Here is a 22,264-nt window from a genome sequence, read left to right on the forward strand (position 1 = left end):
GCTGTCCCAGACTTGCTTTGTAGACCAGGCTGGCCTCGAATTCATAGAGACCCACCTGCCTCTGCCTCTGCCTCTGCCTCTGCCTCTGCCTCTGCCTCTGCCTCTGCCTCTGCCTCTGAGTGCTAGGATTACAGGCACGTGTCACTGAGCCCAGTTTCTCCTGTTTTCTTTAGATTATCCTTTCTACGCCCGCACAAACTACTCAGAAAGATCCCTGGTACCTAGCCTAGCTCTGCCTAGTGTCATATTTTTATAGGGCCTCCCTCCACTCCTTCCAAGCTCTCTACTTCAACAACCCTGGAACTAAACTGGAGAGAGTTCACTTCCCCTTTGTTGTGCGCAACAACCACCACGTCTACTTACCCCAGAGAGGGACCCCACAGTACACCACACTACAGATACCAGCAAAGTCCAATTTGGTAAAGAAATGAGTTTTACTGGGGTTAGTTACAGGAGTATGGGTGAGGGGTTACTTATAGGGGCAGAAATGACTCAAAGACAGCTGCATCACCAAGGCCCAACCCCAGCACTGGTGATGGCTCATAAAGCTGGGACTCCGAAGCACACTGCACAGTCTGCAGGTTGCTGTGTGTGCTTTCCAGGCGCCTCAGTTGGTCTGAGCCTCATCCAGGCAGCTCGGCTGGTCTCTGCTTCTTCAAGGGAGCTGGTCTTTTCGGCTTGCGTTGTCTCGCAGTCTTAATTATAACTCAGCTTCTTTAGGTCTGAGAGGAACTTTCTCTACCAGATGGCCTAGTGAATCTGATCAGTTTCAGGGACTTCCTAGAGCTAATGTTGGCTGTTTACCTTTCTGTTTAAGGAACTTCCCTGAAGGATAAAATTCTTTATCCAGGAGGAAACTGTTACACAACCCGTCTTCAGAAATTCCGCTGAAATGATAAGTCCTATTTGATTTTCTATTTCCTCTTTCTCTCTCTCAATGCTCCTTGTATAGGGATGAATTTTTGTTCTGCTGGCTCCCAGCATCTGTCAAAGTCATGTTAGAAACAACAAAATCATCAGCTCTTGCACTTGATTTAGATCCTACCACTTTAAACACGGGCTTGCCCAGTTGATGCTGGAGGCTCTAATTTCCTGGCATCTTATGAGGAGCTAAGGTCTGTTCTTGCTTCAGAGAGTGAGCAGAGGTGTATGTGGCCATGTGTGTGCCTTTCCACTGTCCACACTATCTGTAAACTACAAAGGAGTCGGGGGAGGAACAAGTAACAGAACAATATAAACAAGCAGGGAACACCTACACAGTAGACAGTCAATTAGGATCACTGGGTTACTCTCGAGTTTCAAGGGCAGGATCTCCACCTGAGGGAAGGAGAAACTCACAAGAAGATATGGCTGGGACCCCAGCTTGCAGCAGACAGCAGCTGGAGAACAGCAGGTCCCTGGGAGTCAACCCTTCTTTTTCTTGACCTTTTAACTCCATCATGGCTACCTTTTGTGTCCCGGGATGAAAGCTATGGGCTCCAGTTCCCTCTAACCCTCCAAGGATAGAAGAATGAGATTCCCCTGGTTGGCTGCCCTGGCTGTATGGGGTGGGTGACAGCTTGGTACTGGACAGATGCCTCTGTCACCTGACTGATGGGAATACCTAGTCTCAGAAACCTGAGCCCTGGCTCTTTCCGCCCAAAGCTCTGCCCTTACCCTGCAAGACAATGGGGGCTGGTGGAGAGCATGAGCTGGCAAGAGAGGAGCAGTATCACCAGTAATTTCAGGGACTGTTCTGCCCCCTGTACTTCCATAGTATGGTCCTTCAAGGAATGTTGGGGCCTCTCCTCTTCCAGCCAAATTGCTATCCAAGGTAGTGAATGTCCTTGAACCTCAAAGACATGGCAGGTGCAGGAAGGAAGGCTACCGGTCCTCAGTAATCAGACAGGGGTTGAATTAACACCTGAGTCAATTAAGAGTTGGACAATAAAAGTGAGAATGACATCCACTTTGTACAACACTGGAAGTGTGAATAGGGCAATCATGATTTCCCCATATTACAGTAAGGGACCCAATACTGTGTGATGAGGACTCCAGCTCATCCCTCTGACCCCAAAGGCTTTGCTCCCTCAAGCAGGGATTGGACGGCTCTGTTTCTGTGACATCCCCAGTACCTGTCCTGGAGAGATGACTGGCATCTGATTAAAAAAAAAAAAAAAATTAAAGAAGTGAGCCCAGGCCTGGCTGTACACACCTGTAATCCTAGCATTTCAGGAAGCTCAGGTAGGGAGATATCACAAGTTTAAAGCCTCGAGGTGTTACTGGGTGAATTCAAGGCCAGCCTTGTGAGACCCTGCCTCAAACTACAAAGAAAATAAGGAAAAAAGGGGGAATATAAAAAGAAAGAAAAAGGACAGCGACAGAGAGAATGGATCTTACACAGAGGTGGATTGTTTCTTTACTTGTTCCTTGTACCACCTACAGCTGGGAAACACTCAGTATCATCCGTGTGTGTTTCTAAAAGGCAGACTAGTTTCCTACTGTCCTTAAGGGAAGAATGCATACTAGAAATATAGACACAATCCCAGAACTGTTCTCTGACATGCAGTGTGTCTTCTGACCTTCATGTGACCTTAAGTCCACATTCTTGGTATTTGTTCGGGATCTCGTTGGATTCTTTTGGCAACCCTTCAAGAAAAGAGGATGTCCACCTCACAGGTGACAAGTGAGAGCTCAGAGAAGTGGCATGACTCGCCTGTGGTCAGTCTGTAGCCATAAGGCTGGAGCCAAGACTTATCATCAGAGCTCTCTGGCCTGGTGGGGCATATTCTGCCCTCATCTTTTCCCTTCCTGCTCTTCTTCTCTTCCCCTCCATCTCCAAAGCAGTCACAGGTGTCCATGCCCATCCCACCCACAGGGGCAAGTAGGAACATCCCACAAATTGAAAAGGCTTAAAACCTAAGCTGACTTGACAATTAGTGCAGTGGAGAAAGCAGGGAAAGAAGGTTGTAGTGTTTGGGAACATTCTGCCAATCTTCCCATCGTATAGCCTCTCGGGTGGCTAACCTCTGGAGTCCCCACAAAGGAGCTCTGTGGAAGCAAGCCATGGGAATGTCTTTGAGGTTCATGGACACTCACTACCTTGCAGCTCACAAAGCTCCTACCAGATATTTTCAGGAAACCACAAGATGAGTCCATCATGTTCCCATGGCATTACGTGCCATGTCTGGTCTCCTTCCCAGGGTTTATCTCAGTAACTTTCCACTGAGGGGATGAACACTTAAATATATACTCCTCCCTCACAGGTCTCCAGCTGAGTTCTTGAAATACTGTCTACTTGGAGTTTTCCAGAGAAGCAGGAGAAACAGGAACTCTCCATTATCCATGAGTCCTGTGCCTACAGATTTAACCAGCAGCACATTAGATACATTCAGGTAGCATCGTCAGAACATGCATGTACTTCTCTTGCCATCCTCCCCCCCCCCCAGCAATGCAGGATAAAGAACATCCACACTGCATCAGAAATAAAGCCATCTCAAAAAGATTTTCAAGTCTATGCAAACGCCGCACTACTTAATATGAGACATGTCATAACTAGAGCATCCTCAGCTATTGCTAACCTTTGTCCGTGAAGAATGAGGGATATGTACACATTCTTGTACATAAGAATTTATTTTAAGACACTGACTCATAAAATTGTGGGGCTGGAAAGTTCAAACTGTGTGAGGCTGGGCAGTCTGCTGACTTAGGAAGAAGACAGAACACTTTGGGAAACTCCAGTCTTTTTTTTTTTTTTTTTTTTAAGTCTTTTAGTTGATTAAGATCAACCAAATTGTAAAGGGCTCTATTGTTCTCTAAAGCAACTAGTCGGCATTGCCAATCACCCTGAAGCCTTCACAACAGCATCCACATTAGTGTCTGACCCAAGTGGCCACCATAGCCAGGCCAAACTGATGTGTTTAAAACAGATTCATCACAGGCTGTGGAGAGATGGCTCACCAGTTAAGAGTACTGGCTGCTCCCGAGGTCCTAAGTTCAAGTCCCAGCAACCATGTGATGGCTCACAACCATCTGTAATGGAATCTTATTCCCTATTCTTGTGTGCATGAAAACAGAGCACTCATATACAGGAAATAAATAAATAAACCTTTTTAAAAATTTATTACAAATGCATACATCCCTAGAAAACCCAGAGAGTTATAGCAGTACTTCAGATACTGCTAAGAAGGAGAGGAAGAGGTCATAGGCCGCTGACTCCCAACAGTACGATGACTGTGAACTTACTAGACTGGTCGGGCTGTTGCTATTTGCATTCTGGGTGCTTGCAGAAAATATTTAAAGAATCAGGGAATCGAGCAAAATTCCAGACACTGTCAAGAGAACAATTAGTGAGCTTTGTTGAAGGTTCACTCTAGGTAATAAAAATGCTATTTTATCTCAACCAAATCACACAGCTTGAGTACTATGAACGGCCTTGATTTGAAAGCCCTTGTTTTACACAAAGGGAACCCACGACCACAGAGATAAATTAACATACTGACAGCTACATTAAGCTATATGCCTCAGCCTTTCTTTCCAACAGGTCTCAAACTCCTTATTTCAACCTTATAGAGTACTTACCATATGTAAGGCTTGTTGGAGATACTGCCAGGCATTGTGTCAACACCTGAAAGTCACTTATGCCTCTCGATGATACTGTGAGGTATGCATTGTCAGCCTTATTTTATGGAAGAAGACATGGAAAGTGTAAGTAATCTTGGAGTCACTGAGTATAAGACAAAACCACTGGAACACAAATGCCCACTCCCTGGCCCCTGACACAGCAGGCTAACTCTGGGGGAAGATGAAAGCATGAACCAACAGTTCTTGTAGGTTTGTGTTTTAATGACTGGGAGTAGTGATAGCACAGAGGAGTCTCAGAGCATGCCCAAGAGTGACATAGCAAGACGATGAACACAGAGTAGGACATCAGTAGATTCAGAGTCTGGAGAACCTGAGGCTAATAAAACCAAGGATTTTGGGGATTTGAAATATTTGCTTAGAATAAGAAAAAACTCGTGTACTTTAAAGAGTTTACCACAAATGCTTTGCCTTGCAGAAGAACCATCTAATCTTTTTGTTAATTAGCTGCCTGGCAACCTCTAAGGTGCCTGAATCTCCACACATGTGCTGCATGCTCTTCTCTTGCCTTTCTATAACAAAATAACATCTTCTACACACACACACACACACACACAGAGAGAGAGAGAGAGAGAGAGACAGTAATTCAGGATAATTCAGCCCTTCCTCTGATGGGGTAAATGGAAATTTTATTTTTATCCTTCACTGATTAGGAAAAAAAAATTCTATTTTCCAACTAATTTCCAATGCGGCTGTGCAAATGTTCAAGGCAGTTGTCAAAACTGAGAATTCTTCACAGGTCCATAAGAAGTATAAATTTCAGGAAACTTCTGGTTTCCCTATGCAGTGACCAGTCTTTAAACTAACAAAGCACATTGGTCAATTTGCTGTCGATGTCTTCATAACTGTATGTATTAGAAATGTAGTCATTGTATCCCGGAAGTGATGGCACACACCTTTAATACCTGCACTTGGGAGGCAGAGGCAGGTGGATCTCTGAGTTTGAGGCCAGCCTGGTCTACAGAGCAAGTTCCAGGACAGCCAGAGCTACAAAGAGAAACCCTGTCTCAAAAACAAACAAACAAACAAACAACAAAAAGACACGTAGTCATGTGACTAATATCACAACTTGGGGGCAAATCAGCAAGAAACTGAAATCTCGTCCCAAAATATCCACATGCTTCACTCTCCCTAGTTAACTGAGCTATCAAAATACCCAAGGGGTCACTCATCACCTCTGTCACAAGTAAAATGCCTTTCACTAAATGACTTTCTTATAATGTAGCTTTAATTTCTGTCTTACAGGGTTTTATTTTGTTTTGTTTTTTGCTTCTTCCCCCCCCCAAACACACACACACACAGGGTTTTGCTCTGTAACCCTGTCTGCCTGGACCTTTTTACAGAGACCAGGCTGGCCTCAAACTCACGGTGATGCTCCTACCTCAGCCTCCTAGGCTGCTGGGATTACAATCATCCACCACTACAGCAGGCCTATTACAGTTTTTATTGTCAAATCATTTCACTGATTTCTGTTTAATTCATTCGTCGTCCACTCAGTTTGCTTCAGTTTACTCAGTGTTATTTTTTCTTAAGGGACAGAGTCTTGCTATGCTGCCTGTGTTGGCTTCTCATTCCTGAGTTCCAGGGAGACTCCACCTCAGCCTCATTCTTTAATAAACAAATTTAACAAACAAAAAATAGCTTCCCTTTCATCTCCATCCAAATTGGAGTCTGTAACTTCTCACTTCTCTTTTTCAAATATTCTAAACCATTTTCAAATTCCAAAAATATGAATATTCAAGCTTTTATCAACGTTTTCAAAATATCTTTTGCTTCTCATTTATGCTCAGGCTTTCTTCCAAGTCTTTGAAAACATCTTTTCCAATTCTTGACATGTCTTCCTATGTCGTAAGGCTTGAACAATTTCCTTATAGGCAGACCCCCTTACAACACGCTCACTAAAGAAAGATCCAGTCTTGGCAAAACTGAAAAGAAATCATGATATAGAGGCAAAATATGAACACAGCTAAGAGGAAGACAAAGGGAGAAAATGTTCAAGGTAGCCTTCAATCGCAGTCTCATATCTTACTTTTATCCAGTTACAATACTTCAGCCAGAACCAGAGTGTTTTTCTAAGACACCTTCTCAAACCCCTTCCCAGGCCCCACAGCTGAACCAGGAAAAAACCTGAGTGTCACAGGAGTGCCAGTGAGCAGACAGTACCACAGCAAGGACAGCTCATGGGCATGAGGAGAGTTTAGCTTCTGAGTTACAAGGGCCCCAGAAAGAATTTTGGTTTCGAGGTGACATTCTCTGTTTTGTTCTGCTGGTCTTTTCCCACACACACCATGAAGAAAGGAGAATGGAAACTTGGCACTTGTGGCTACAAAGTTTCAATTGGGGGAGATGCAAAAGAATTGCCACAAATTCAAGGCCAGTGTGTTCTGTACAGTCTGAAGCCAACCATTGCTACACCGGGAAACCTTGTCCCCCACTCCAAAAAAATACACTTCATGCCACAGAACTAGAGCTTAAAAATGATTGTGGTGAGCCAGGCATGGCGGCACATGCCTTTATTCCCAGCATTCAAGGAGGCAGAGAGAGGTGGATTGCTGTGAGTTTGAGATCACAAATAGAGTCCAGGACAGCCATAGCTACTCAGAGAAACCCTGTCTCAAAAAACCAAAAAGAAGGAAAGGAAGGAAGGAAGGAAGGAAGGAGGGAGGGAGGGAGGGAGGGAGGGAGGGAGGGAGGGAAGGAAGGAAGGAAGGAAGGAAGGAAGGAAGGAAGGAAGGAAGGAAGGAAGGATTGTGATGGTAAATGTTATACTATATACATTTTGCCTTAATAAAAAAATCACTAATGAGGTTGGGGAGATAGCTTGATTGGTAAAATGCTTGTCTTGCAATCATGAGGACCTGAGTTTGGTGCATCAAAACCCAGGTAAAACTTAAAAACAAATATCACTAGGCATGGTAGCACATGCTTGTGATCCCAGAGTTAAGGAAGTGGAGACAGGTGAGTCCTTGGAGAACGCTAGTTAATGTAGACAATTTGGAGAGATCCAGGCCAATGAAAGAGCCTGACACAAAAAAACAAGATGAGCAACACCAACATTGTTCTCCAGCCTTTACATGCACGCACACACATGTACACACCCACACATGCACACATGTACCTACACACGTGAGCATGCACATACACACACACAGAGAATGATTAATTAGGTGTAAGTTTTAACTAACACATCAGTTGAGATCAGTGTAAATTCACATATTAAGAAATGATTGAGAAGTCTCCTGTACACTTCGTTTCACTGAGCAGCTTTGCAGAACCACAGTACAGTATCACAGCCAGGGCATCAACTACTCTACGTCTCCCCGTTGCCTTGTTCAGGTTACCTAGTGTGACTTACTGACCTGGCGTGTTAAGTCAATACAACTGCATCTTCTCTGTAGGTTCCCATAATCACCATCCCTCTCAAGGCACTCAGTAGCTCCAACTTATAAAGATACTTTCCCATTGTAACCATATCTACTCCTCTTCCAGCCTGGCCTCTCCCCATCCCAAAGCCCTGGAATCATTGCCATTATTTCACTAAATACATGCAATCAAATCATCATATGTACCTGTGTTGGGTCCTCTTTAAGATTTGCTTATTTACTTTCGTGTGTGTGTGTGTGTGTGTGTGTGTGTGTGTGTGTGTGTGTATTTCTGTGGTGTTTGTGTATGTTTTGGGGTTCATGTCTGTGTACATGTCTGAAAATCAGAAGTGAGCGTTAGGGTGGTCCTCCTATCCCTTTGGAGATGGAACTTGCACTTTTCTCAAGTATGTTGGAAACCAGCAAGTATCAGAGATCCTTCTGACTCTATTCCCCACTGGAGAGAAGGGCCTCAGGCACATATAGGACCTCTGGTTTGTTATATGGGTGATGGGATATGAACGCTGGTCCTCATGATGACACAGCAAGTGCTCTCAGTAGAGGAATCATCTCTGCGGCCCCTAGTTTATCTTTTTCTGCCCAATGTTATTTCCTGGAGACCTCTCCTCTTAGTTGAATATATCAGTATTTGGCTCCTTGTACTGAACAGTTGTATAACGTATAGACATGCCATAATTTGTATAACCATTCCTTTATGGGAAGACATCTGAGCCACCAAAAGATGGTTTTCAGTATTAAAAAAGGAAATTTCTCTGGACGTTATGTTCACAGGAGTTCATGTCAATAGAGCTTTTCTTCCTCTGGGGTTCATGCTGAAGGCTGCCATTATAGGCTTAAAGGTAGTTGTTTGTTTATTTTTAAAATGAACTGTCAAACCTAGAGGCTGTGAAGATGAGTCAGCGAGCAAAATGCCTGCTGAACAAACATAAAGACCTGAGTTCAAATTCCCACCACCTTAGCTAAACCAAGGTGCTGTGGGTCTGTAATCTGAGTACTGTGGAGACCAGGGCAGATGGATCCCTACAACTCCCTAGGCAGTCTAGCAGGAAGCAGAGCCCTAGTTTTACAGAGAGGTCCAGTTTCAAAAACTAAGGTGGAGACCCCAGGGCTCAGGGATCATCCTGAGTTGGGAATGATGTAGGAGCCAGGTGACAGAGAAGTCAGGGACAAAAACAGTGTCTTCTGGACAGGATGGGACTGCCGAACTCATAGCAGCTGCGTTTGCCTGTTCAAGATAAAGCCATTCAACATTCCAGCAAAGAGAGAGGAAGGGCTATGAGCCCCCACCCCTAGCTGAGGAACACTGACAGCTCATAGCTCCTCAGGGAGGGAGAGTCAATTTCCCTTAAGGGTGTGGCTTCTAGTAGGTCCACCATGCTTCAGTGAATAACCCCTATTCTGTGAAAATAATATGAGTAGGACAAATTGGACCGGGTAAGTTATGAAAAAGAAAAAGGGCATGAAGTTGGTCAGGGAGAAGGGATGAAGAGATGGGGAGTAGATTGGAAAGGAGTTAGAAGGAATGAATGTGATCAACATATATCCTATGCATGCACAAAATTCTCAAAGAATGCATAATATTATTTTATTTTTAAAAATAAGTAGAAATGGGCTAGAGAGATAGTTCAGTGGTTAAGAGCACTGTCTGCTCTTCCCAGGTTCAATTCCCAGCAACCACATGGCAGCTCACAACTGTCTGTAACTCCAGTTCCAAGGGATCTGACACCTTCACACTGATGCACATATGTTGGTCTTGGATGCCTAGGTCTGAGGGTCTGAGGCCTCTAGATAGAACCTGGTGGGCTAGAGAATAAAAAAACAGTGGCAGAAAGAGCTGAGCTTTCCAATTTATATCTTCAGCTCAAGAGCAGGTTTGAGAGCCCACGTCCAAATGGTTATGGGTTATAGAGATGGTTTACGGGCAAAACGAAGGATTTTGAGAGAGTCTTCTCTGAGTTAGAAACCTAGAATTTACTTTGGATCCCTCTGTCCTCCTTAGCAGCAGCTCTTATTCTCTCCGGAGTCAGAACATTCCGTCAGCTTTCCAGACATTTCTGGAACCCCCCCATCCTTCATCCAACTCTGTCCCTTCACTGTCATGCTCTGGCTCAGGCCCCCTGTGGCCTTTGTGTGTGGGGGGGCACTCCTTAAACCACCTCCTCATAGCAAGGGTTCAGAAGTTTCCACTGGCCTAGCATTGCTTCACAGTGCTCCATGACAAGGCCGTTGAACACCAGTAGTTGCTAGGGGAATGCAAAGCAAAACCGTAGTTCGGTGCCCACGCACTGTCAGAGTGACTGACAAAAACAAAGACCATACCAAATGCAGGCTTTCATAAGAAGGTGGTGGGAATGTAAAATGGCACAGCAGCTCTGGAAGACAGCTTACACTTCTCTTCCCTTCTTCCCCTCCTCCTCCTCCTTCTCCTCCTCTTCTTCTATGCGTGTCTGTGTGCCTGTGTGTGCGTGCATGCTAACCTGTGAGTGTATGTTTGGTTTGGGGGCCACAGGTTGACTTCAGGGATCTTCCTATATTGCTACTGTCAACTGGGAGGGAGTTTCTATAGGCCCTTAGTGCTCACACTTCCCGTTCAGTTGTGAGGCTTTGCAAACCTCGTGATTTTAAAATCACATTTTCCAAGGCGTTCCCATCACCATGCACACACCAGCAGCACGCACCTGATTAGCCTCCAGGTAATGCAGCCTGCTAGGCCAGCCTCGAAGAGAGCAGCAGATACTCAAACCGGGGCCCTTGCTACAGACTTACAAGCAAGAAACACAAAGCATGCAGACTGGCCAGGCCTTTTAATATGCAAGGCAGCCCACAGGCAAGTCCAGCCAAAACCCAGGAAGTGCAGACTCCAGCCTTGCCGCTGGTATTTCATAAGTCTGCTGCTTCGGTATAATCTCAAAGAAATTGAGGTTATCCCTCAAGGTATGGAGGGAAGGTTAATGAGCAAAAGCCAGCTTGCCCGGTTTTATCACAGTCACTGATCCTGGAGTAGCACAGAATCGCCCGGTTTTATCAGATCCGAGATCTTGGTGAAAATCAGGGAGCTTTTCTCCCAGGAATTATGAAAGTGACCTTGTGTCTTCTAATAATACCTCAGAAGTCTTAGGCGCTGAGGATAGGAAAGAGTGATGACCTGAACTGCAGGGCTAGCTCTCCATGCGGTCAGCTGATTGCCTCTGTTCTTCAGATTTGGGCTCTCAGGCTCCGTGCTATGCATTTGTTTTTTTCCCAACAACCGGGAAAAGAGTGAAGCTTTCTCTTTTTTCTTTTTTTTTAAATTTATATTTATCTTTTTGCTTTATTTTTTAGTTTTCTAAAATTAAAAAAAAAAAAAATCCAATGTCCGGATCCTGCTTATTTAAAAACAAGCAAGCTAACTTCCGCTGTGTAAAGCAGGCCCTTAAGTAGTTTCCCTAGAGGATCTGCGTTCCCCAAAATGAAGAAACTGGGAGGTAGTGGGTGGGTGGGGAGAGAGTCATGTGACCCAAACTTCCTCCTGGCATTTTCCCCTGGGAATTCACTCAGGTCTCTAGATCACAGGCCCCTTCCATGTGTCAAAGCCAAGACCTGCAGTGGCTACACTGGCTGGCTTCTCCTCCACGCTTTGTTTCTGGAGGCCAGTGGTGTGGGTGCCACGTTTGCATGCTTGCAGACCGGAAGACCTTGGCCAATGCAATTTTTAAATCTTAGGGGTTTGCAAACAACTGCAGCTGTCCACAGTCACGCCAACCACAGCCCTCTTGAACTTGTCGGTCCTGCTCCCCGTTAGAGTGACGAGGTAGAGGGCCCCACTCTCACCACCAAGAAGAAAAGGATAGCAGGCTGGGTGTTGAAGACGTGAGTCTGAGGGTTCTACAAAAGTGATTTCCCTATAAGATAAAGCAGCCGTTATATTTCCAGTGACACGGACAGCCTTACCCTGAAAGGAGCATCTGTAATGTCTGGGAATTTCCCAGGAAAAAAACTGGAGAAATTAGATAGCCAAATATACATTTAGTAGCTTTTTACTTTGCCAAGATATTTTTAAAACAATGACTTTTAACTGTTGATTTATCATGATAATACTCTAAGTCCTGTACTCAGGAAAGAGGGGTAAAGGGAGGAAGGAAAGAAGGAGGGAAGAAGGGAAGAAGGAAGGAGGAGATACTCAGATAAAGAGCAGTGCTTAACTGATCACATCCAGCTTCCTGCTGAATCTCTTCTTCTCCTTGGTTTGGATACTGGTCCACTCCCTGGTTGTGCATGGGACTTTGTGAGCATCCTTTCTCAGAGGAAAGATTAGTAGTACCGTCTGGGGAGGAGAAGAGCAAAGAGATAAAATCACAATGAGGAAATGTTGACCGACAACTTAACTATCAAGAACTGACACCGAGGCTTCAGTTCAATATGACCTCAGAGTTCTGACCTTTCTGTTTAGTGCAAGGCATCAAAGCACTTGGGTTTCCTTGTGGAGCACAGTGAGAGTTATTTCTGTTATTCTTACTTGCAAATTGTTCACTACCGTATTGATGAAAGACAAAAAAGAAAAATCAGCAACTATTAATACAAAAACAACAACAACAGAATTGACCTAGGCCTAGAGTGGATTCCCATTTTCTGTTTAAGCCTGAAACTGGTGATCCGGTCTCAGGGTTAGAAGGGAGTGGGCCTAAAGCTTGACAGGTATCACCTGCTGCTGAGAGAAGCTCTGCTTACCTCCTACGCTAAGACCTGCACTGCTGAAAGTGTTGCTTAAAGGCTGGGGAGGCACCCAAAGATGTCTGCAGTACTTGGATGTTTTGTAAATACTCACCTGGTGGGTTGGCTTTGGTCAGCTCTGCAGAGACCTACAAAACAGATAAAGGGTGACCTCCCTTCCGATGAAGATGTCCAGGCCTCAGTTTTGTGGCTTTGGGCCATGTTGTTGGATATTAATATTTATTATTGAGTTATCTTTTAGTTAAACAGCGGTTATTCCTAAACCAGCTGCATATCAAATCACCACACCTACAGCACAATGCTGGGCAATAATTACTCCATCCTAAACCTCCAAGCCCGCATAGCTTCCTCCCATTCAGATTTCCCACGTTATACTTGCTTTTAGTCATATCTTAGGTCTGGTTCATCTCCCCTGATGGTTCCAAGTCCTCCCCTCCCCATCTCTCTTCCAGCCTCCTCCCATTCGCTTCTCTCTCCTCCCCTCTAGACCAGAATGTCCCACCCTATTTTCACTATTGCTCAGCATTGGCTAGTTGTTTTATTGACAATACAGAGAACAAATGGTGGCACGTTTACACAAACTTGAGACAGGTGATGCTTAGAATAAACATCACAGTGCAATGTCCGGATTGAAACCAAATAGTGGGGTAGAGAAATCACTATTTGAATGAACAAGGGTAAATTGTATACATTCCACAAGCACATTATACAAACAGGGCCATGTGAAAGTCTCCCCACTAAACATCTCATAAGGGGTTGAAAGCTCATAAGATACCAGCCTCTTAGTCATAGCTGAGTTCTTTGCACAGGTAACAGAACCATTTAACTTCTTTTCTTTCTTTCTTTCTTTTTAGATTTTATTAGCACCATGCTCTAACCAACTGAGCTAACCAGCCAGCCACTCTTTTTAGATTTTATAATTGCCTTATTTCACCTTTGGCTGGGCAGATATTTCCACCTATGCTATCTCATATCTTCCAGCCTCCATCCCATTCCATCTGCTTTAATCATTCCTATCTGGGCTTCCTCCCATCCATAATCCCAAATACTTGCTAATGTTATTCATCTGGTGGGCCTTTATCCATGCCACCCATGTTCTCCTTTCCTCACTAACCCATCGTGGCTTCCTCCTTCTTTCTCCACGTCCTCTCCCTAACTTCTTTGCTAGTAGTGGGGAAGAGGTCACTGCCTGGGAGCCTGCAGTGCACAGTGAGAAGCCACGCCCCTCATTCCTGCAACATGGACCTCTGAAGATGAAAGAGGACAACGTATAACCAAGAAAGCCAAAACCACATGGAGATAAAATGCTGAACCTGCCTTTAATTCCAGTACTTGGAAGGCGGAAGCAGGTTGATCGTTCGAGGCCAGCCTGGTCTACAGAGTGAGTTCCAGGATAGCCAAGACTACAAACAGAAACCCAGTCTCAAAATAAAATAAAATAAAAAGTGCTGATTTCAAAAGGGAGCCAAGATAGAGAACAACATAAGAAAAAGACAAAAGAAAGAAATACAATAAACAGAGGGGGAGAACTCTACGCACCTGGTCATACTTTTAAAATATGAATTGACAGAATGGGGTGGCATTTTTAGTACATCAATCTGACCAAAAAAAAAAAAAAAAAAAAATTATGAGTCCTTTTCTTAGGGTCTTGGGAAGCTGGCACTTTCATACCTCCTAGGAGAGGCTGAGAACAATTGCAGCTTTTCTGGAAGTCACAAGCCCACAAGCTGTAGCATCCTTTGACTCAATACTTCAAAGATGTATTGGAGACATGATGAAGAAAGCGCAAATATAGGTCTATTTTAGAGTGTGCACTAACTGCCCACTACCAGGAAGTTTAGTTGGGTATGATATATCCACACAATGGAGCAATGTAAGCATATTAAGTCAGTATTTGTGAAAGTGGAAAGAAGTTAAAAAATACATGGTTAAGATTTTAGAAGATTAAACACAGTGAGCATACAGCATTTTTAAATGTATACAGTTTATTCCAAAATTATTCCTGAGCAAAAGGAATAAATAAAAAGAGTGGTCTACTTTTACAAAGGTTTTACTTATTGGCATGTTGAGTTCTATGAAGAACTTATCAACTGGGGCTGGAGAGATGGCTGAGCAGTTAACAGCATTGGCTGCTCTGGCAGAGGACCTGGGTTCAGTTCCCAGAACCCACATGGCAGCTCACAACTCTTCAAGGGGATCTGACACTCTCTTGTGGTTTTGCAGACACAGATATGGTGCATATACACACATGTAGGGAAAACATGCATACACATAAAACAAAAAAACTTTTGAAAGAAAGGTGTGCTTCCCTTATTTAAAAAAAAAAAAGAAATTAGGTAACAATAAACAGGTAAATTAGTAAGAGAATTGTAAAATCATGGTAGGTGTTGTGTAGAGAATGAAAATAGGGTGGTGAGAAAGAAAGAGATTGTGAGCAGGGAGTGGCAGCACACACCTGTAATTCCAGCACTCAGTGAGGCAGAGGCAGGTGAATCTCTGTGAGTTCAAGGCCAGTGTGGTTTACAAAGTACAGGACAGGCAAAGCTATACAAAGAAACCCTGTGGTGGGGTGGGGATGCTGATTTTTGACAGTGAGATGCAAAAGGGTCCTGAGAGTCTTCTGTGCAGGGCCAGTAGCTAATGCGATGGCCCTGAGGCATGAGCCAAGTGCAAAATAGACATTTAGATGCAGCAATGGCATCAAGTAGCTATGGCAGAGTGGGAGAGGCAGAGTGGTAATTGTTGTCAGAGAAATCCTCACATGGTATGAGGGTATGGTAAGCAATAATGAGTTTTATTCCACGTGCTGTCAAAAGAGAGTTGAGATCTCAAACAGAAGACATGATCTCATAAACAATTCCAAACCTCATTTTGGCTGCTGTGTGAAAGCATAGGAACGGCTTTGAAAGCACAAGAATGGAGGCAGAGAGAACAGACAATGGGCTGCTGCAGTCTGGGCAAGGCTCAAAAGTGGCTTGTGAGGAGCTGAGATGGAGAGAAATGGATCCACTCAAGATTATATTCCAAGTTAGTACCAACAGCGTTTGCTAAGATACTAATGACTCCCGGGGTTCCCGCTCTTTCATTTCCCTCAAATGTCTCCAGCTCTAATTCCAGGTCTTCCCCCAAGTTCATCTAGATGCCCTGTCTTTAGTTTCTCTAACATGGTTTGGCTCTCAGACAGAAATTCTGGTCCTTCATGCTAACTCATTCTTGTTTGCATGTGTTCCAACTTGGAATAATGATATCAAGAAGCTGTAGTATTCAAAATCCTCCCAGCAGCTTCTGAAGGAGGGCATAGCAGTTGAAGCAAACGAGGGCCTAAGAGAGAATATATCTTTTCCAGTATGAGAGACAGAGCACAGTTTCAAACTCAGGTCCTCTGGGTCCAGAGCCAGTACTTTTCCTTTGAACCATGTTACATCAATAAAATACAACCGTGAGCTGGGCATGGTGTGACACACCTTTAACCCCAGCACTCAGGAGGCAAAAGCAGGTGGATCTTTAGGAATTCAAGGCTTTATAGAGTGAGTTTATAGAGTGAGTTCCAAGACATCCAGGGTTATGTAGAGAAACCCTGACTCAAAAAACAAACAAAAAATGTACTCAGCTGCTAGTTGGCAACCAAATATCACTGGAGGTCAAGCACAATCTACGTCTCCTGTTCCACAGAAATAGACTGATGACTGCCCAGCAACATTAACTTTCCAGCTTCCCTTGCAGCTAGATGGGGACATGTGTGAAGCCATGATGATACAAACAGAGCCAGGCCTCCTCCACATGCTTTGTCCTGCTTATATCTGCAACCCAGGTGTGCTGCACTCCAGCTCCAACTATTTATATCACAATAGGGCTTTTGGGGAGGGAGGCTGAGCGAAACTGTGACTGGCAGGAATCAAAATGACCACACAGAGCAGAGCTTCACACCAAACAAACAAACAAAAATCACCCTGGAGTGCAACGAATAAACATTATTCTTGAATTATTATTGAGTTTCCTCTTAATAGCAGTCCAGGCTTGCCCTAACCAAATATCACATAAATAAAATAATTGAAGCCAGGAACAGTGACACAAACATGTAATCCCAGCACTGGAGAGTATGGAGAGTTCAAGGTTAGACTGAGCTACATAGCAAGTCCATTTGCACATACATACATACATGCATATTTAAGTACATATATAAATGCATGCACATACATACATACATGATTGAACACCTCAAATAGTACCTCCTAATAATGATAAATCCTTAAGACACCGTAAAACACTCTCTGCACCCCAACTCTATCCATAGCTAAATATGTCTGATCGGTAGTCTACATTCAATTCTTGGTGCTCCCCTAAGGGAACCTTAAAAACTAGTCTTCAAGGAGGATATATTTCTACTCAATAAATTCTACATTGAGATCACTCCCAAAGGATCCAAAGTTTAGCAGCCAAAAGAAGAGCCCAGGAAAACAGATATATCTCAGTCATTCTTGGGACACTCAACAGAATGCTTAATGTGGCCTGCCAGCTGGTCTCAAGGCCTTTAGACTGTCAAGGCCTGGCTTCTGTGGGTGCTATTGTGGGCCGGGAGGATATGTTCACTGACCACATCCCAGCTGGTCTGCAGCTGCGGCTGCCCAAACCTTCCAACTATTCTCATGTCTAAGTCAGTCAACTTCACAGGAAAGTCGACTTCCAAGGCGCTTTATTCTGCTGTCTAAAGTCATGAAGAAGGGGAAAAACAGACAAAGAAGAAACGTGGTGTTTGTTTTCTGTTCCTAGGACTGATAGTTGACTCATTTTGCTTTGATTACCATTCTACCCTACAGAGCAAAGGAAGCTAAAACGCTGACAACAAGCTTCATGAATTCATTTGGTTTTCTTTTCTCACTTTGTGTGTGTGTGTGTGTGTGTGTGTGTGTGTTGCATATATGAAAGTGTCAGCCATTTATGTGACAATTCACATGAGAAGGTCAGAGGACAACTTTTGGAGTCAGTTCTTTCCTTCTCCTTTTTTTTTTTTTTTTTTTTTTTTTGAGGCAAGCAAGCTTCCAGACAGTTCTCCTGTCTCCAGACGCAGCCCCGGCATCCAGCTTTCTCCGTGGGCTCCAGGGATAGAATTCAGTTTACCAGGCGAACATAACATTTTTAGCCACTGACCCAAACCCAAGCACTCTACTGCAGGGTTACCTGACCACCGGTTTTCTGCCGCTCTGGTATTTCTTCATTTCTTCAATTCTGCAATACATTCGGGCCTCTGACAGCTCCTTCTTCGTGGTGTCCTTTGGCACCCTAGGATGTGCTTTCGATAACATTTTGCCAAGAGTAATAGAATCTCCTATCTGGTCTTCTGCCTCTTGTCTCTGCAAACCAAGTTCCATTCACCCATTTTTATTCTTTTTCAACTCAACTACCTTGTATGGTTTTCTTTTGCTCACCCTTCAGCAAAGATGATAAAGGACAGCTCACGACAGTCGGTCCTCTCCTTCCATCATGCAGGTCCCAGGAATTAAATGCAGAGACTGAACTCAGGTTTCAGGTTTGGCAGCAAGCTCCTGCGGCGATCACTTTTAACTTGCTGAGCCATCCCGGCTGTCCCTGTAAACTCACTTAATATAATTACTACCTAGGCATCCATTTTTGGATCTGATGTAAATTGTTGGAAACCCAGTTGTTTCTTGCCACCTCTGGCCTAGTTAAAACATCTCCCTTTCATGTGGTTTTCTTTTGCCATATGGCCTGCATGTCCCTCGTTCCATTCACCCCAAACCCAACACACCCCGAAGCTGCTGGCCACTATAAAATCTAATTGACAACGTTAGATAATGCAGCTATGGCTGGCTCTTCCACACTTCTTCCGGCAGTTCACAGCTTTGTAAAGTAACTGGTTGGAGATGAAGGACAGCAGGCTGAACTAAATGCACTAGCATTTTGCAAGTGCAGATTTTATTGGGACTATTTTATTGGAGGGAGGGGTCTGCACAGATGGGCAAGGAACCTGCTACTCCCCAGAAACATCCCTTTACTCCTATTTTCCAGCTACACTACAGACGCCTAAGGGCAAAGACTGTTTTGCAATCAGGATTTCCATGCAGGGTCCAGCCCAGGGGCCTGATGGTAAAGTTAAGTGTTTGACAGAAAACCCCTGCGGAGACAGGAGAGCAGGTTCCCAGCAACCTGTTGCCTTCCCTGGTGTTACTGGGGGCCCAAGGGGTGAGCCAGAGGGTCTTTCTTTCTTCCACGCGGTTTTGGTAGGATTCTGACTGGTATTCTGAGCCCGAGCTCTGCACTTTTCCAGCTCTGAACTTGAATTTATCAAAAAAAAAAAAAAAAAAAAAAAAAGATAGGCTACCCCGGGTACTCCAAGCCGGAAGAGACAGCCCCGCCACGTGCCTGTTTTGTCAGTGAGACAAGAAGGATTCTCTCCTCTACTCATCCTGCGTTCATTTTCTGTGGGTGCCTTCTCGCCCAGCAGGTGCCACTACTCATTTGCAACCGTCAGAAACAGCAAATTGCTCCACACCCCAGGAGCTCCGCCAGCTTTCCCGTCCGCGGGGCGTGGTGCTCGGAGGAGGGCCGCCTCCCCGGTGGTGCACTAACGCGAGCCCTTCTCGCCAGCCGGTAGACTCTCCTTTCACCTAACGGCTGCAGCGATGGACAGCGGGCAGACTTGGCCTGCTGGTGCTAGTAAGCAGCCCTTCTCACAAAAGGAAGGAGAGAGTGGCCGGGAAGGTTAGAAGCCCCAGCTGTCTTTCTTTGAAGCCAGATTTTATCTTTCCATCTGCTACTCTGCACATCTGAAGAGAAACTGGGGCCGGGTGTGGTGTCCTAGCACTCGGGAGGTTGAGGTAGGCAAGTCTCTTGAGTTCGAAGCTACCCGGTCTACAGAGCAGATCCCAGGACAGCAGGGCTACATAGATTAAACCGTGTCCCAAAAGGGGGGGGGGGGGTGGAAGAGAAGGAAGGGGGGGGGGGAGATGGAGGAGGAAGAGGAGGAGGAGGGAGAGGAGGAGGAGGGAGAGGAGGAGGAGGGAGAGGAGGAGGAGGAGGGAGAGGAGGAGGAGGAGAAGCCCTCCATTGATATACCTGTGGCTTGCTGCTTCCCAGACCTAGTTTGCTACCGCCTTATTCAAACAAACAAAACAGGCTTGAACCCAAGTTAGCCTATTTCCTGTTCCTAAGGAATTCAGGGTTAAAACAAACAAACAAACAAACAAACAAAAAAGGTTTTATATTAGGAATGTTTCTAGACTATTCTTGAAGCCATGCACAGTTGTTAATTGACACCTTCAGCACGCCCCATGGCCTTATTTAAAGCCGGTGCTCATGGGCGTATTTCATCTGCCTGTGCAGTATTCCATTGCAATTGAATATGGAATGAGTAGCATTAATTATTCTTGTCTTCACCGGTCAGGCTCATCAGGGTAAATAACTCTGGCTTCCTCCACTGGCTCAAGGTTGAGCTGAGATTTCTAGGAAGTGGGCTGTTTGTACCCCAAAGTGAGAAAACCTTACCCACTACTTTACAACGGTGACTTTTGAAAATAAGCTGTATATTGTGAAATGTCAGGCACTTACAAGGAGCATTTTTAAGAGGGCAGGGGGAGTCCCCAAAGAGTGGTTCCTGACCGCTTACAGTGATGAGAAGGCCACAAATAAAGGTGTAATTACAGATGGATGTCAGAGCTGGGGAAAACAACTCCTAGGATTTGAGAATTAGGGATGGGGTTGGGGGAGAGTCTCCAAGGAGAGAATGATGGAATGTGAAAAAGGAAGGTAAAAACAGAGCACACACACACACACACACACACACACACACACAGTACAACTCCCCTATTTATAGACAAGGAAACTGAGGCTCACCCAAACTAAAAGATTTGTCTAAGGTCCGGGCTAATTATAGAAACCAGCCAACTGCAACACCCAATCCCTTCCTGCTAAAAGCACATGGAGTTTATTTATAGCTCAGTTATAGATTACCCAAATTCATTTGACCCAATAAAACACAGAACACTGAGTTCAAAAAACACATCCCTTAAGACCACAGCATAAAATTAAGGATGGGGCCTTAATACTGACGATACCTTTTCATTAAACACAGAGTTCTCGTCCTATCAAAATTCAAGATTAAGAGAAGGTCGGGTTGTAACCCCGTGTGAAAGGTCCTGGCAGTGCTAACTGCGCAGTGCTAATTTGAGTGTGAGCTGTGTGTCCCGGCTGACTTCACATCCCAGCTAGGGTGAGACCCCGGGGATGAGCCGCAGGGCCGAGCGGTGCTCACCACTAGGTGCGTGAGCTGCATTTAGAATCCTTTTGAGAAGCCGGGAGTTTCCTCTGGCAATCTGTGCGCGCGGAGGGGGGGGGGGGGGGGGGGGTGGGGGGGGGGGGGGGGGGGGAGGACGCTATGACTGAAGGTTACCTCTGAGGCCGGACTGCAATGTAGAGGAAGCGCAAGACGGCATTTCTACTCCGGACCCTGCAAATGTGTGAATGTAGTCGAGTGTTTTCGGGGACGTGCATGCAATATGCATATTATTTATTTTTTCCAATAAGATTCTTAAACAAGAGTAAAATCCCAACAGAACAAAGGTGCGTCTCGGCAGAGGTTGATATATATCCATGATCAATCAAACAAACAAACAAAAACAACTCTGACCACCGTTGGCCCCGGTTGAAAACGTGGACTCCACGCCCTCCTTGCCTAGGGGTGAGGAGAGTTGAATGTGTTGGCGGGAGGGAGGGTCGCCGCACTTGCTGTTCGCACCCGGGGTCGCGAGCCCGCGGGGAGAGTGTGCGCTTGCTGGCAGGCGCGCCCCCAAGTCCTCAGACACCCCACTAGCGCGGATCGGCAAGGGTGGGTCCGCGGCGGGGCGGGACCTCCGGAGCCAGGACCCCACCTCTCCCGCCCCTCCCGCCCCTCCCTCCCTCCCTCCGCCCCGCCTGCACTCGCCCCCCGCCCGCTCCCGGGGCGCCCGGCCCGCCCCCTCCCTGCCGCGCGCAAACGAACCTCGCAACGCCGCGCTAGGCGGTGGCGGTGGCGGTGGCGGCGACGGGAGCAGGTTAGCCCGGGCCGCCCTACTCTGCGGGCGTCTGGGAAACGCCAGAAGCACTGGTTAAGCCGGCCGCTCCTGGGGCCAGCTCCTCCAGGCGCTCGCAGGCATGCAGCCCGGGAGCAGGCGGCGCGCCCCGGGCCGCTACTAAGTCCACCGAGCTGCGGGGACCAGCGCCAGCCGGGCCCCTCCCACCTCGCCCAGGGGCCCACGAGAGACCGCCCTACACCTTGTCTCCGCGCTCAGTCCCGCCAGCGCCACCCCCCGCGGGCTGGAGGGGCTCATGCAGCCGCCAAGGTAAGCGCGGACAGCCGGGGCACCGGGTCCTGATGTCCCCGAGGCACTGCCGACACTTGCCTCGGCCACCTCACTCATCTGCGTCTTCCCCAATCCCGTGTCTCAGCTCACACATTTGGGGCTTTGCCTCGGATGATTCGCCTTCTCTCTTGGCAGCAGGAAAGTTTTGTGGTTTGGTGTTTGTTCTCTCCCCCACCCCGCCCCAAAACGCTGTCC

General features: G+C 45.9%; 1 protein-coding gene and 1 long non-coding RNA gene across 5 annotated transcripts in view; one reads left to right on the forward strand and one right to left on the reverse strand.

The window, feature by feature from the left end:
• Positions 1 to 421: 421 nt before the first annotated feature.
• LOC129688490 (uncharacterized) lies at positions 422 to 21,765 on the reverse strand. Of its 3 annotated transcripts, XR_008721950.1 has the most exons (7): positions 12,421 to 12,503; positions 12,186 to 12,306; positions 4,561 to 4,657; positions 4,225 to 4,310; positions 3,105 to 3,337; positions 1,657 to 1,903; positions 422 to 984 (listed from the first exon to the last, which is right to left on the reverse strand). It is a non-coding gene; the product is annotated as an uncharacterized LOC129688490 (long non-coding RNA). The 3 variants fall into 3 exon arrangements; XR_008721949.1 differs by lacking the exon at positions 12,421 to 12,503 and adding an exon at positions 21,709 to 21,765 and having other exon boundaries at positions 422 to 1,903; XR_008721948.1 differs by having other exon boundaries at positions 422 to 1,903.
• Rgma (repulsive guidance molecule BMP co-receptor a) overlaps positions 19,534 to 22,264 on the forward strand; it is a 44,502-nt gene continuing 41,771 nt past the window's right edge. The window contains exon 1 of one of the 2 annotated variants that reach the window (XM_055623339.1): positions 19,534 to 19,549. Coding sequence is in view for 1 of the 2 variants with exons in the window: in XM_055623338.1 (XP_055479313.1) it covers positions 22,035 to 22,048 (14 nt within the window). In the remaining variant the exon portion in view is untranslated. Of the gene's footprint in view, positions 19,550 to 21,737; positions 22,049 to 22,264 lie in introns of those variants that run through there. The other variant, XM_055623338.1, reaches the window with a different exon arrangement.

Source organism: Psammomys obesus, unplaced genomic scaffold (assembly GCF_907164565.1).
Source record: "Psammomys obesus unplaced genomic scaffold, mPsaObe1.curated_primary_1811, whole genome shotgun sequence".
In the NCBI taxonomy this organism is placed as follows: domain Eukaryota; kingdom Metazoa; phylum Chordata; class Mammalia; order Rodentia; family Muridae; genus Psammomys; species Psammomys obesus.